Raw genomic sequence first — 16,672 nt, forward strand, 5'->3', positions numbered from 1 at the left:
CTCTCTTTCTCTACTCTCTCTCTACTCTCTCTCTCTACTCTCTCTCTCTCTCTCTCTCTCTCTCTCTCTCTCTCTCTCTCCCATTTACAATGTTTACCACCCAATTGTCGCCACGTTAATGGCTGTAGTGACGGTAGCCAGAACAAAACTACGAACCCTGTTGTTACTTCCCTTGTGATTTACAACTCCTACTCCATTAACGTATCGTAATCGTCGTCTTCTGATGTAGTAGTCGCCGATGGTAATGGATGTATGTATGGGTGACCCAAAAAATATACACACTTATATTTCTACCATTAACGTATTGTTATGGATGTATGTAGGGTGACCCAAAAAATATACACACTTATATTTCTACCATTAACGTATTGTTATGGATGTATGTAGGGTGACCCAAAAAATATGCACACTTATATTTCTACCATTAACGTATTGTTATGGATGTATGTAGGGTGACCCAAAAAATATGCACACTTATATTTCTACCATTAACGTATTGTTATGGATGTATGTATGGGTGACCCAAAAAATATGCACACTTATATTTCTACCATTAACGTATTATGGATGTATGTAGGGTGACCCAAAAAATATGCACACTTATATTTCTACCATTAACGTATTATGGATGTATGTAGGGTGACCCAAAAAATATACACACTTATATTTCTACCATTAACGTTTTGTTATGGATGTATGTATGGGTGACCCAAAAAATATTCACACTTATATTTCTACCATTAACGTTTTGTTATGGATGTATGTAGGGTGACCCAAAAAATATGCACACTTATATTTCTACCATTAACGTTTTGTTATGGATGTATGTAGGGTGAGCCAAAAAATATGCACACTTATATTTCTACCATTAACGTTTTGTTATGGATGTATGTATGGGTGACCCAAAAAATATGCACACTTATATTTCTACCATTAACGTTTTGTTATGGATGTATGTAGGGTGACCCAAAAAATATGCACACTTATATTTCTACCATTAACGTATTGTTATGGATGTATGTAGGGTGACCCAAAAAATATGCACACTGATATTTCTACCATTAACGTATTGTTATGGATGTATGTAGGGTGACCCAAAAAATATGCACACTTATATTTCTACCATTAACGTATTGTTATGGATGTATGTAGGGTGACCCAAAAAATATGCAAACTGATATTTCTACCATTAACGTATTGTTATGGATGTATGTAGGGTGACCCAAAAAATATGCACACTTATATTTCTACCATTAACGTATTGTTATGGATGTATGTAGGGTGACCCAAAAAATATGCACACTTATATTTCTACCATTAACGTATTGTTATGGATGTATGTAGGGTGACCCAAAAAATATACACACTGATAATTCTACCATTAACGTATTATGGATGTATGTAGGGTGACCCAAAAAATATACACACTTATATTTCTACCATTAACGTATTATGGATGTATGTAGGGTGACCCAAAAATATTCACACTGGTATTTCTACCATTAACGTATTATGGATGTATGTAGGGTGACCCAAAAAATATACACACTTATATTTCTACCATTAACGTATTGTTATGGATGTATGTAGGGTGACCCAAAAAATATGCACACTGATATTTCTACCATTAACGTATTGTTATGGATGTATGTAGGGTGACCCAAAAAATATGCACACTGATATTTCTACCATTAACATATTGTTATGGATGTATGTAGGGTGACCCAAAAAATATGCACACTGATATTTCTACCATTAACGTATTGTTATGGATGTATGTAGGGTGACCCAAAAAATATGCACACTGATATTTCTACCATTAACGTATTGTTATGGATGTATGTAGGGTGACCCAAAAAATATGCACACTATATTTCTACCATTAACGTATTGTTATGGATGTATGTAGGGTGACCCAAAAAATATGCACACTATATTTCTACCATTAACGTATTGTTATGGATGTATGTAGGGTGACCCAAAAAATATGCACACTTATATTTCTACCATTAACGTATTGTTATGGATGTATGTAGGGTGACCCAAAAAATATGCACACTTATATTTCTACCATTAACGTATTGTTATGGATGTATGTAGGGGGACCCAAAAATATTCACACTGATATTTCTACCATTAACGTATTATGGATGTATGTAGGGTGACCCAAAAAATATACACACTTATATTTCTACCATTAACGTATTATGGATGTATGTAGGGTGACCCAAAAATATCACACTGTATTTCTACCATTAACGTATTATGGATGTATGTAGGGTGACCCAAAAATATACACACTTTATTTCTACCATTAACGTATTATGGATGTATGTAGGGTGACCCAAAAAATATGCACACTGATATTTCTACCATTAACGTATTTTATGGATGTATGTAGGGTGACCCAAAAAATATGCACACTGATATTTCTACCATTAACGTATTTTATGGATGTATGTAGGGTGACCCAAAAAATATGCACACTGATATTTCTACCATTAACGTATTGTTATGGATGTATGTAGGGTGACCCAAAAAATATGCACACTGATATTTCTACCATTAACGTATTGTTATGGATGTATGTAGGGTGACCCAAAAAATATGCACACTGATATTTCTACCATTAACGTATTGTTATGGATGTATGTAGGGTGACCCAAAAAATATGCACACTGATATTTCTACCATTAACGTATTGTTATGGATGTATGTAGGGTGACCCAAAAAATATGCACACTGATATTTCTACCATTAACGTATTGTTATGGATGTATGTAGGGTGACCCAAAAAATATTCACACTTATATTTCTACCATTAACGTATTGTTATGGATGTATGTAGGGTGACCCAAAAAATATGCACACTTATATTTCTACCATTAACGTATTGTTATGGATGTATGTAGGGTGACCCAAAAATATTAACACTTATATTTCTACCATTAACGTATTGTTATGGATGTATGTAGGGTGACCCAAAAATATTAACACTTATATTTCTACCATTAACGTATTGTTATGGGTGTATGTAGGGTGACCCAAAAATATGCACACTTATATTTCTACCATTAACGTATTGTTATGGATCCAGGGCAGAGATGTCAACTTGAAATTTCAAAAAATCGTTGTGTCCGAGGGAAAAAAATCACTCTAAATAGCTTTAGAAATAAACAATTTGCTTTCAGCATGGTCCAAAAATGTTCCAAAGTCCTGAATATAGCATAGGCTCTAGGGAGCTAAACTTGACTTTTGCACAAGATTTATTGAGTCAAAGAGACCAATGCAGCTCTGTAGCTGGAGGTAAAAATTCGTATTTTTGCGAATTTGTCGCAGTACTAGGCAGGCCTAATATAGGGATACCCAAAAATAAACACAGTTTCCAACATGGACATGTCTCTCGATAGCTCAGTAGTTGGAGCACTCGCCACACCAGCAAATTTAGACTGAAAGTAGTCTTCTGTATGTCTGCATGTCTGTCTGTCTGTCTCTGTATGTATGTATGTATGTATGTATGTATGTATGTATGTATGTATGTATGTATGCATGTATGCATGCATGCATGCATGCATGAATGCATGGATGTATGTATGTATGTATGTATGTATGTATGTATGTATGTATGTATGTATGTATGTATTGATGTATGTATTGATGTATGTATTGATGTATGTATTGATGTATGTATTGATGTCAGTCAATATAACTGTCTGTATGTCTTGTAATTATAATTCTACATAGCCCAGTCGTTAGAGCACTTGCCACGCCATCATATGTAATGACGCACAGTAACTTAGTCTGGTTCTATACTTTCAGAACAATGGCGGACGCCCTTATGAAATACTTCTCCGAAGAGCATAAAAGTGTATCCAGAGGAGAAAAACATTATATTAGGTACCGCAAAGTCACGCAATGAATCGGTTGAAAATCTATCGTAAGCCCGTCGAAGTGTAGTAAGTTGGGCTTTTTCAACAAATCGTTGTTATAAAGATATTAATAAAAGAAAAAGAAAATTTATATCTGTATAAACTTCAAAGTTCACTCTTTAATAATTTGTAAATGTTGTTTTGTTACGCTGTATTGTTTTTCGGCAATTACTAGAATGAACAGCTTAATTTTCTAACTTTTTCGTTACGATATCGGCGGGTGAACCACGCACCGGATTGCAGTGGTTGTAGACAAACGGGTCGCGCTTTAGCTGTGTGTGTCGTAGAGACTTACGGTTTTCACCACTGAAAAGAGCGGGAATTAAGCTTTACAAACATGTAACACAAGCTAAGGTTTATATCCGCGAAGCCGTCGAAATATCGTTGTGAAAGCGAAAGCTCTAATTTTTCACCCGACGCCGAATATAAGCCTTGGCTTGTGTTACACTATCAGAAAGACAAATTTTTCATCAACAAAAACATATTTATTAAAAGTTAAAAGCAAAATCACAGCGACAGCGATTTGAACGCAACGACACCCTATATTATACCGTTCTCCTGACTTCTGAACTATGGCTGCCATTCCAATCGTTGAACTCGATGCAGATCTACCGGCTGGTCGTGACCTGCGGTCCGACTCAACGGACTGTGAAAAAAAGACTCTCAAAAAGGATACTGACCCAATGTCTGTGCTAAGTAAGTGTTTTTGTTAATAAAATTAAATGCAGTTTAATTACCAAGATTAATTATATCAAATATTACGTTCCATTTTCCTTTTTTGCCAGTGGGAGTAAGCACAGCTATGGAACAGCCTAACTTTGTTGTCCTCGATTCGCTACTTTACGCTGTTCTCGATAGGTTATTAGGCCTTGGTTGACCTAACCAACTTTTTTTATTAGAGTAAGGTATCGTTTTAAAACTGAAAAATGACAATCTTTCTTATTTTATCACCTTAGTAACTTTATTATCCTTTCAACCGGGTATGCCTAGTCAAGTCAACGAAATCGACAGGCGACTTCCGGTTTGTTGTCAACGAATTGTTTTGCTTCGATACAGATGGGATTCTTTCAATTTATTTATAAACATTTCATACCATAAGTCACCTTGAATATTTTTTCATAGGTATTTTGCTTCTTATTACAGGAGATACTGGATATGATGCTCTAGCGGTCACATACTACACAGGGACAAAAACATACCAGCTAACCAAGCCATGTCGGGATACTTCCAAAAACACGGGAACCTTTTCAGAGGAAGACCGATCACAACACTCCCTGTGATCCTAAACAAAAACCTCACAACACTTGGACAAAGCATTAGTCTCATAACGGCAGGGGACCTTGAAAATCTGAGAACCCTAGCAGAGGACCGGCAATATTGGAGACACCTCACACAGGAAATACTGGAAACAGCCAAGGCGACCCGATCTTTCGGTCGAGACGCGAAAGGCATCTAAGTCAAGTCAAGTCATTATATGAGCTTTATTTTTGTAATTGAGCTTGGTATTTGATATCAGAGCATCGTATTGTATATGCAAGCAAAGTTTCATTCCGTTCCATGAACTGAGAAGATTTTTACGCTGTGTTATTAGATGCTCGTGATTCATCTGTGGCGTGTTCGCGTTAATTTTACTTTTACCCTCAAAATGTAAAATTTTATCCCAATATGTGTTTTTATGTACTTGTAAGCATCAGATTTGAATTCAGTGCATGAAAATACATAGACATAGCAAGTTTCAAGGTATTCTGAGCATTGGTTTCAAAGTTATGGTCAATTATTCGATATTTGTCGTATTTTTGTGGACATTCTGCGAAATGGAGCTTTTCGCCAACTTCGCCACTGCATTTCAATACTTTTTTATTAAACAATCACAGTAAAAAAAAATAAGATCAAATTTCAGTACACATTGAACAAGTCCGAGAAGTTTCACCAGTTTACGAGTGAATTTCATTGCACAGTAGCATTGCGAACTTCCAGTATTTGATAGGAGATGCTGATTTCTCGTAAAAAATGACTAAGTCCGAACTAATTTCTCTCGAATTGACATGGGTATAAAATTTTTACCTTTCACTGTATACCTTTGAAATTATGTATATGGATAGAAAAAGTTGTATAGAATAAGAATATGTTTACAGTTATTAGTTCATTCCCATATATTTTTTGCAATCTTGTTGTGAACATTGTCTTTTATGCTGTTTGAAAATTGTCGCTTATTGTTGGAGTCCAAAAATAAATTTAAACATTCATAACTTTTAAAATTTTTGTCCGATTTTGATGATTTAAAGACTGAAGTTCTAGTTTTGCTGTATTCTATCTGACTGTGTAACGCAAAAAGAGCTATACTGCATTTGAAAAATCACTTTGTGGTACCTAATTATATATCTGATTATGTTTTGTCTTTTAAACATTCCGATCACATGACATGTGACAATGTTCTAGCCAGCATGAAGAATAAAAAGTACCGATTTTCTTTGTTTAGAACCAAGCTGCTCGTTGCTGGGCAGACGTGACATCAGACTATTGAATCCTATTATACAGACGGCGAGACTGGATGGTATATTACTACCATAACACACCAGAGCCTGGGGGGTCATGTCCTACATAACACATTGTGCCAGACAGAAATGGACAAATATTATTATGATGGTGTCTCAGTTTGGTTGGTGTGTGTGTTTTGGCATCAATACACTATTAGACATTGACCTTTCCTCTCTCTCTCTCTCTCTCTCTCTCTCTCTCTCTCTCTCTCTCTCACGCACGTCTACCTTCGTTTTGTCTTCTTGATGGCAAAGGATAACGACAATTAAAGAAGGAAGACGATGATGATGGTGATGTCGATTATATGTGTGTGTGTATGTTTTTTTTTTTTTTTTTTGGGGGGGGGGGAGGGGCGGTATCTTGGGAAAGGGGTTCTTTGGAGGATCTATAATCTTTGTTCTGTTGGCGCTTTGAAGGCGTCAAACCATTTTTGTTTAAAATCTCATAGAATGATTGCACTACAAAGTTCGATACGATTTGAAATCCACTCGCTGTTACAGATTCACTTTAAGATGGGCGTGTAGCTTGGACACACCTTATCACTCTATAGATATCACTGGGTGTAACTAGGGCACATCTTATCAAAGTGTATATGAAAGGTGCCAGACAACAAGTGTGTATGAAAGGTGTCAGACAACAATTGTGTATGAAAGGTGCCAGACAACAAGTGTGTATGAAAGGTGTCAGACAACAAGTGTGTATGAAAGGTGTCAGACAACAATTGTGTATGAAAGGTGCCAGACAACAAGTGTGTATGAAAGGTGTCAGACAACAAGTGTGTATGAAAGGTGTCAGACAACAATTGTGTATGAAAGGTGCCAGACAACAAGTGTGTATGAAAGGTGAAAGGTGTCAGACAACAAGTGTGTATGAAAGGTGTCAGACAACAAGTGTGTATGAAAGGTGTCAGACAACAAGTGTGTATGGAAGGTGTCAGACAACAAGTGTATATGAAAGGTATCAGACAACAAGTGTGTATGAAAGGTATCAGACAACAAGTGTGTATGAAAGGTATCAGACAACAAGTGTGTATGGAAGGTGTCAGACAACAAGTGTATATGAAAGGTATCAGACAACAAGTGTGTATGAAAGGTATCAGACAACAAGTGTGTATGGAAGGTGTCAGACAAAGCAAGAAAGAAAAATACAAGTAAAACATCCCAAAAAGTAATCAGTCGGCCTCGATTGGAGATCGAACCTCAGACCTTCTGCCTCATGACCGGTAATCTGAAGGTCTGAGGTTCGATCCCCAGTCGAGGTCGACTGATTTTTTTGGGATGTTTTTTCTTTTCCCTGTATTTGTCTTTCTTGCTTTGTCTGGCACCTTCCACACACACACTCACACACCGGTGCTTTCTCCTTCATTTCTTAATTGTCAATATTATTATTGTTGTGTTTTGCAGGTGGATAGCCTTCCCCCCTCACTGCCTTGACTGGAAATGACGTCACGAGGACGTCTGCTTCCAAACTCCATCTTGGGGTTGTTCATCACGTGAATTGGAACCGAAAATCCAGTATTTGTCGTTGATTGGAAGTCGGAGTAACAAAGCAGCGAGGCCTGCCTGCCCCAATCAGAATCGTCCAAATACCAGACCAACGACTGGCCAATCCAAACCATTCGATCGAGCACGTCTGTGTTCCATTGACACATGGTGTGTACCTACTACACACTTCCTTTCACCAAACATCTCTCTAAATTGATTATTGATAATTGATCATCCCTATTCGATATCGATAATCGATTCTGTTGATTATTGTCTTGATAATTGGAATGCCATGTAGTTGCCTTTCCCATCCCTGCCCCCCACCTACACCTCTAATCATCTCACCGCCCCACCCACTCCCTCCCCACGACTTCAGACCGCTCTTTTCATCACTCCACGACGAACACACCACGGGACATAGAGGTGAATTGTGAAGTGACCTCGAAATTCAGACGTTGACGTCACCAGAGAACTATTTGTTGTTGTTTTTTTCCCAGGCATGATGTGTGTTTTGTGTCCCAGGGATTTGTTGACGTCGCCCAAACAAAGACATTGGATGTTTGCCTTGGGTTGCCAATGACAATCGCTGAGAATAAACAAGCCAATTCTTTCCCTCCAATTCATATTTTCCATATCTGTAATCACCCCCCCCCCCCCCACACACACACACACCTTTGATAACAAAGCCCTATTCTCCCTACCTTTACCCCCCCCCCATCCCCGGGACAATAAGCTACGTCCCTCCCTACCTTGAAATCCTGATAGGACAAAATTTAAACCCATAGTCTACCTCTTTTTAAATGCTCTATGGACAACAATCCATACCTCCTCCCCCTCCCCCCCCTCTCTCTCTCTCTCTCTCTCTCTCTCTCTCTCTCTCTCTCTCTCTCTCTCTCTCCTTCTCTCCCCCTCACACAGCGTGACCATTCCGACCCCCCAACCCTGAAGCTTGTATTGACACACCAAAACAACGGGCTGCCATTGGGATAATCTAGAATGCTGTGTTGTGTTGTTGCATTTTAAATATTTCATGAGGTTTTTCGTTGCGATCAAAACAAGTCTGTGATTTCATTTTCAACTCGAAAGTTCGTACAGTTTTTATGTTAACCATAACATTTTTTGTGGTTCTGGTCATGTGACGTTATGAGTTATTGTAAATTTGCCCGTGATGACAAGAGTAAAAGGTTTTGTGAGAATTTTATATAGGACGATTATAAATTGGAAGTGAAGAACGTCATTCGTTTTTTAATTCTTGTTTCGGATTTACTTAAATAGTTGTTATTTTTAAATTTATAAATTCATTATTGATTGTAACAGCAATAGTTTTATTGGTTGATGAGACACGGGTGTGTTATATTATACCTACTGAAGACGTGTGTTGCGGGGTTACTCCTAACGACACACTGTGTCAAGTATACACATCTCATTTCACATCCAGTTGTGATTTTGGTTTTAATCCTTTTATATATGTGTGAAAATGTATATTAAGAAACGGAAATAAAAGCAAAGCTTCAGCGATGTTACCCCTGACTGATATCTGTGAGGAGGAGGAAGAGGAGGAGGATGATGATAACGACGATGATGATAATGATATACATGGAAGAGACAGAAAGGAGAGAAACAGAATACTGCGATACGGGTACAGCCCCGACAGTAACAGGTCTGGAGGGTGTAATGAGATCACCTGTCTTCTCATTGGAGACGGAAATACGTCACTGTATCCTGGAGACATATGTGACGCTGACATCGATACGGTTACATGCCATAAAGGCTGTAGTGGGAGCGTGGATTTAGATTGTCGTAGTTGTGTGAATAGCAATGGTAATAGTCGTGTGATTAGTCGTGCTAATGGTTGTGTGAATCGCAATGATAATAGTCGTGTGATTAGTCGTGCTAATGATTGCGTGAATAGCAATGGTTATAGTGGTGATGGCCTTAGTCATCGTTCAGTTCTGGGCCAGTTGCACGCTAATGGCAAAGGTTCTCCCATGACGGGAAAGATAGAGAGAAACAACACCATCACAACCACCAACAACAACCATAAATTAGATGGATATACCCTAACCTCTCACCGGGAATTCCCCAATACTGGCGTGCACAGCGGCAGCAAACAGGATCCTAGAGACACGGTGAGCACATCAAACCAAAACCGATCTTCTCCGACGCCGCCTCCACATTCGTCATCGTCATCGACCAGTGTCAGCCAAAACCACACCCAGCAATTTTTATATAAAACAGAGATGGATCATTTGCCGCTTTCATCTTGTTATTCGTCTTCATCGTCGTCGCCATCGTCACCGCCTGGTCAAAGTCAAAGCCCAAATGTCAACACAGGACTAGGACAAGACTGTTGTATCCACACACGCCTAGGTGACGGAGAAGACTTCGGGAACTCCAAAGAAGAAATCCAGGCAAACAGTAACAGTCCAGGGGGACATTGTGTCCAGACGTGGAGTCCACGGGAACAGACACGATGCCACCAATACCGCCATGACTGCAAGGTCGACATGGAAAAGGTCAAGGCCACGTCCTTGACTAGAGACATGACGGATGGCACGACATGGTAAGTTTGTTTGTTTGTTTGTTTTGCTATTTGGGGCCACTCGTTTCCACACATTACAATGTTGCTGTTGGTCAGGACCCTTTCTAAAGGGCTTTGAGCACATTCAGTGGATATTGCGCTATATAAAGAAAGCTCAAGGTTTTTTTTAAATCCCCGATGCTTACAGACGAATACTTGCGAATGCTTACGAATATTAAACTAAAACGAATACTAAACCTAACTCGTACAAATTGAGTTGATGTAAAAAACAAAACATGTTCATTGAGGTCCCTATAGCTCAGTTGGTAGAGCGCTGACTCCACACTCAAAGGGCCTGAGATCTATCGGCGATGAAGTGGAGATTTTATATCTTGTGACCCCCGAATGTGTGAAATGTAGGAAAAGAGAGGGTTTTCTTTTTGTTTCAAAACCAATAGAATTATTCTTTTTTAACGCTGTACAAATTCCGTTCGAAAGAGTGAAAATGGAGAGGCTTCGTATGGGAACAATACAGTGAGACACTGGACGTTTCGGGTACAAATTCTTCATCAGCACAACAATACACAGATTAACGTGGGAGGGAAACAGTCAAATGCATAGTTAATGTTTTGGGAGATGATATTTTTTTTCCTTGTAAATCATCTCTCTGTTGTGTATTATTATATTTGTTATTTTGAATTTATAATGTAAGCATTTGAGTGTTCTCCTCTTTGTTGGATTTTGTGTTTGTGTCCGGATGAGACTTATAGGTGATCTCAAACTAAGTACATTGGTGGTATGCTCTTGGAATCTACATCTGATCCCTATTTGTTCCCAGTTCCCCTTTGTCTTACTTTTTCTTGGGTGCTTTAACTGTGTTACTATATTATATTATATTATATTGTGTTATATTCTGTTATATTATATTATATTCGGTTATAATATATTATGTTCTGTTATATTGTATTATATTATATTATATTATATTCTGTTATATTATAATATATTATATTATATTTTGTCATATTATATTATATTATGTTATATTATATTCTGTTATATTATATTATATTGTATTATATTCTGTTTATATTATATTATATTATATTATATTATATTATATTATATTAATTATTATATTATATTATATTATATTATATTATATTATATTATATTATATTATATTCTGTTATGTTATATTCTGTTATATTTATATTATATTATTATATATTATAATTATATTCATTTATATTATATTATATTATGTTATATTATTTTATATTATATTATATTATATTATATTATATTATATTATATTATATTATATTATATTACATTATATTATATTATATTATATTATATTATTTTATATTATATTATATTCTATTATATTCTGTTATATTATATATTATATTATATATATACTTATTGTGGAAGGTATGTCAGTTATTTTTCTAACAAATTTTGTTATCACCCCTCCCATCCCCCTCCCCTCTCCCATCCCCCCTCCCCCAACCTCCCTAGCTGTAAAGACGTTGGTTTGTCACGGCCAGACGTTTGGCCGAAAAGCAAAACCATGAGCATCACCACCACAACCACCATCGCTGCCATCACCACCCCTAGTGACAATTCCTCACACTCATCCTCATCTTACCTCTCGGCCAATCAAAACGATAAATTGGATGACGTCACCTTGCCTAACTCCGCCCACCCAAAAGGTCACCAGACGATGATCCCAATCCACGAGGTCAAACGAGGTTTGACCCGGAAGCAAATCCTTCAGCTGTCTGCCATGTCCGGAATCGGATTCGTTCTCGTCGCCTTTATCGTCCTGTGGATAATGTCACCCGTCTGGTTCTGACAGCCATGATGACCTATGACCTTTGCACATGGCAGTGTAATATATTGACTGTATTTGCACGTTCAGTCGCCATATGTCCAGAAATGCCAAGGTGAAACTTTTGGAGATATTAAGTCTAATTTTGTCACCGCATCTAAGTTTTGAAAATGGATTTCCAAGACGACTGACTCGAACCTCCACCCCCTTTCCCCTCCCTATCTGGCTGTATGATAACGAATAAAACATTCCTCCCTGGCCATGAATTCCCACCCAACCCCGGTCATGAATTCCTCTCAAACCCGGCCATGAATTCCCCCCAACCCTGGCCGTGAATTCCACCGTTATCCTGGTCGCGGATTCCTCTTAATTCTACGAATTCCTCCTGATTCTGGCCACGGACTCCTCATAGCCCTGGCGGTGAATTCCTTTTACCTAGTCATGGAATCATCCCAGGGGGACCCGTCCCGATAGCTCAGTTGGTAGAGCACTGGATTCACACGCAAAGGGACCGAAGTGTGCAGTCAAGATTTATTTTTCTGACCCCCCCCCCCTTCCTCCCCCTGTGTCCACCAGCAGTGATTGGAAAGCTGGGTTTGCTAGATCTGGCGGGAAGTACTTTGCGATAGCCCAGTGTCCGATCCAAAGGATAGCAAGCAATTGCTATTGTCCGTTTCACGCTATAGCAACGGGGATAAACTTGGGCTCCATGGGTCTAATTGTTAGGAAGGTCTAATATGAATTCTCGTCCCAACCCTGGCCATACTGCTGTTCTCTAGAAAAACCCATATTTGAAAATTTGGCCAGAAAACTCGTCCTTCAAATATCGATCGATTTCAAATTCAAATGACCCTTATCTTTTGCAAAAACTCTCAAACCTGGGACTTTGCGAAGTCTTCATTGAAGTCCCAGAGTTTATGCCACTATGAGGGTCATTTAAATCAATCGATATTTGAAGGACGAGTTTTCTGGCCAAATTTTTTAATGTGATTGTGATTTTCCAAAGTACGGCAGCATAGATTATTCATCCCTGCGAATTCCCGTGTCTTATCAATGACGTGTCACGTGTCACGTGTCAAAACTCGGACCTGCCTATATGGAATTGAAAGGACAAAAAACGGTCGTTTTCAGGGATAGGCCTATTTCCATAGCAGACATTCTATCTATTGTTACAAATGATCCATTTGTCATAAATATGTACTTTAAATTAACTCACTCAATCCTAGAGATTTTTGCTACTTTTCAAAATTGGAAAAAAAATGTATTAAAAATGAGCATGTACCTAGATAGTTTTATTCAACTATCATTAACGTGTAAAAACTAAAAACATTAACTTTGATTCTACGTCTATAATTTGTCTCAGAAAAAATGTAATAAATAGGCTTGGGGTAAAAGTAACCCCGGGTAAACAACGGATATAGTCGGTGTTAGGGTTGAGTGAGTTAATTACGGATATAGTCGGTGTTAGGTTTGAGTGAGTTAACTACGGATATAGTCGGTGTTAGGGTTGAGTGAGTTAACTACGGATATAGTCGGTGTTAGGGTTGAGTGAGTTAACTACGGATATAGTCGGTGTTAGGTTTGAGTGAGTTAACTACGGATATAGTCGGTGTTAGGGTTGAGTGAGTTAACTACGGATATAGTCGGTGTTAGGGTTGAGTGAGTTAACTACGGATATAGTCGGTGTTAGGGTTGAGTGAGTTAATCCTTGATATATTCGCTCTGGCAACACAACTTTGTGTTCAAGAAGTTTATAGAATTAAAGATCTAGATATAGTTGTCAGTTTGAGAAACGAAAATTCCTGGTTCTACGAAATGTCCGTAGTGGTGTGCAGGTCTGGAAAAGGACAACGTTCGACACGGAAAGTTAACAACGATCGAAACCGACAGCAATTGACGAACGACGTGGAAGAACACGAAGATCTGTACGAAGACTCTGGGGACAGGTCTGGGTTTTTGGTCCACGTCGTTGGTCGATCGTTGGGTGCAGGGATCGTCGTCGTTAACGTGCTAATGACACGTCAACAACTCGCCATTCCAACCTGATCTTATTCCAAGGACTGTAACTCCATTTGAAATGTTCGTTACCTCCAGTTGTATAGTTTGTGAATACTGCTGCTTTTTAGATTATATATATATATATATATATATATATATATATATATATATATATATATATATATATATATATATATATATATATAAAAATACTGCATTCCTATTGTCGTTGTGACACGAAGTTGCAAGTAGATGTGAATTTTAGAAAGTGAATAATGAACAAAAATGACTACAACACATTCGAAAGAGAAGGAAACACTCAAACCTGTAGATCATAACTATCTCTTAAAAAGTTGAGCTTGATCTTTGATATAGCGCAATATCCACGAAACGTGCTCGGAGCGCTTTACGACAAGCCTCTGATCTACAGCAACACTTACCAAGTAGAACGATACATGACGCCTGTTAGGCGATATTACGCATTTTTTTTCTGACAGAGCTAGAGACAAAAGTTGTTGACGGCCAGGTACTCATTTTACACCTGAGTACGGTGACAGCATGTTAGTAAAGAGACTTTTCCAATGACTCAACTATGAGCCGAGCAAGGTTGTGCACAGCTGCCTACTGGAAATGTCTGAAATTCGTCGTTTCCGGTTCCAAGGGAAAATAGAAATTTGTCGTTTCCGGTTCCAAGGGAAAATAGAAATTCGTCGTTTCCGGTTCCAATGGAAAATAGAAAAGTCACCATAGAAATTACGACTTTTTGGCTCCGGCTGCAGAACTCCAAATGTGTCTTTGGACCACGATCCAAAAATGCTACAAAGTCCTAAATATAGGCCGTCTGGAAGAACGCTTTCCTTTGCAATCAGATTTATTGAGTCAAATACACAGTTGGAGTTCTGCAGCCGAAGCCAAAAAGTCGTAATTGTATGAATTGTTGGTAGCGCTGGGCAGGTCTGTGGATATGGAATAAGCACGGGGATTGGATTCGACATGGAAGGCAGAGAGGGGGAGGGAGAGAAGTGGGAGGAAGAGGGGGGGGATGGGATGGAGTAGAGAGACAGAGAGAGTGTGTGGGAGAGGTGGGAGGAAGGGGGGATGGGATGGAGTAAGAGAGACAGAGAGAGTGTGTGGGAGAGGTGGGAGGAAGGGGGGGGATGGGATGGAGTAAGAGAGACAGAGAAAGTGTGTGGGAGAGGTGGGAGGAAGGGGGGGGGGATGGGATGGAGTAAGAGAGACAGGAGAGTGTGTGGGAGAGGTGGGAGGAAGAGGGGGGGGATGGGATGGAGTAAGAGAGACAGAGAGAGTGTGTGGGAGAGGTGGGAGGAAGAGGGGGGGGGGGATGGGATGGAGTAAGAGAGACAGAGAGAGTGTGTGGGAGAGGTGGGAGGAAGAGGGGGGGGGATGGGATGGAGTAAGAGAGACAGAGAGAGTGTGTGGGAGAGGTGGGAGGAAGAGGGGGGGGGGATGGGATGGAGTAAGAGAGACAGAGAGAGTGTGTGGGAGAGGTGGGAGGAAGGGGGGGGATGGGATGGAGTAAGAGAGACAGAGAGAGTGTGTGGGAGAGGTGGGAGGAAGAGGGGGGGGATGAGATGGAGTAAGAGAGACAGAGAGAGGTGGGAGGAAGGGGGGGGGGGTGGGATGGAGTAAGAGAGACAGAGAGAGTGTGTGGGAGAGGTGGGAGGAAGGGGGGGGGATGGGATGGAGTAAGAGAGACAGAGAGAGTGTGTGGGAGAGGTGGGAGGAAGAGGGGGGGGATGGGATGGAGTAAGAGAGACAGAGAGAGTGTGTGGGAGAGGTGGGAGGAAGAGGGGGGGGATGGGATGGGTAAGAGAGACAGACAGAGTGTGTGGGAGAGGTGGGAGGAAGAGGGGGGGGATGGGATGGAGTAAGAGAGACAGAGAGAGTGTGTGGGAGAGGTGGGAGGAAGAGGGGGGGGGATGGAGTAAGAGAGACAGAGAGAGTGTGTGGGAGAGGTGGGAGGAAGAGGGGGGGGGATGGAGTAAGAGAGACAGAGAGAGTGTGTGGGAGAGGTGGGAGGAAGGGGGGGGATGGGATAGAGTAAGAGAGACAGAGGGAGAGGTGGGAGGAGTATTCATTTTTTATTGACTTTCACACACTTGGATCTTTTTCCTGAATAAATAAACCCGTTCTATTGAAGTCACGTGACTCGGCAGTTTGAATTCCTCCTCATCCATCAAACCCTAAACTGGATTGTAAATGTATGAACAACCAACGTTTGATAATAATAATAAATCATTAATATAATCAAGACGCCATTCTATTTATAGCCTTATATAATATGTTATACATAGTATATACGAGTACTGATCTAATACAATATGATATATCATTCCAGTCCTCT

At 39.4% G+C, this 16,672-nt stretch overlaps 1 protein-coding gene across 2 annotated transcripts in view; it reads left to right on the plus strand.

Moving 5' to 3' along the window:
- Nucleotides 1–14,429, plus strand: part of LOC144972237 (uncharacterized) — a 40,869-nt gene extending 26,440 nt beyond the window's left edge. For both annotated transcript variants that reach the window (XM_078913279.1, XM_078913280.1), the window contains 2 exons: nucleotides 7,871–10,514; nucleotides 11,997–14,429. In XM_078913279.1, coding sequence (XP_078769405.1) covers nucleotides 9,469–10,514; nucleotides 11,997–12,333 — 1,383 coding nt within the window. In that variant the 5' untranslated portion in view covers nucleotides 7,871–9,468 and the 3' untranslated portion in view covers nucleotides 12,334–14,429. The remainder of the gene's footprint in view (nucleotides 1–7,870; nucleotides 10,515–11,996) is intronic.
- The last annotated feature ends 2,243 nt before the right edge of the window (nucleotides 14,430–16,672 follow it).

The sequence above is a fragment of the Berghia stephanieae genome, chromosome 5 (genome assembly GCF_034508935.2).
Source record: "Berghia stephanieae isolate SIO BIC M18660-M18661 chromosome 5, UCSD_Bste_1.3, whole genome shotgun sequence".
NCBI lineage: Eukaryota > Metazoa > Mollusca > Gastropoda > Nudibranchia > Aeolidiidae > Berghia > Berghia stephanieae.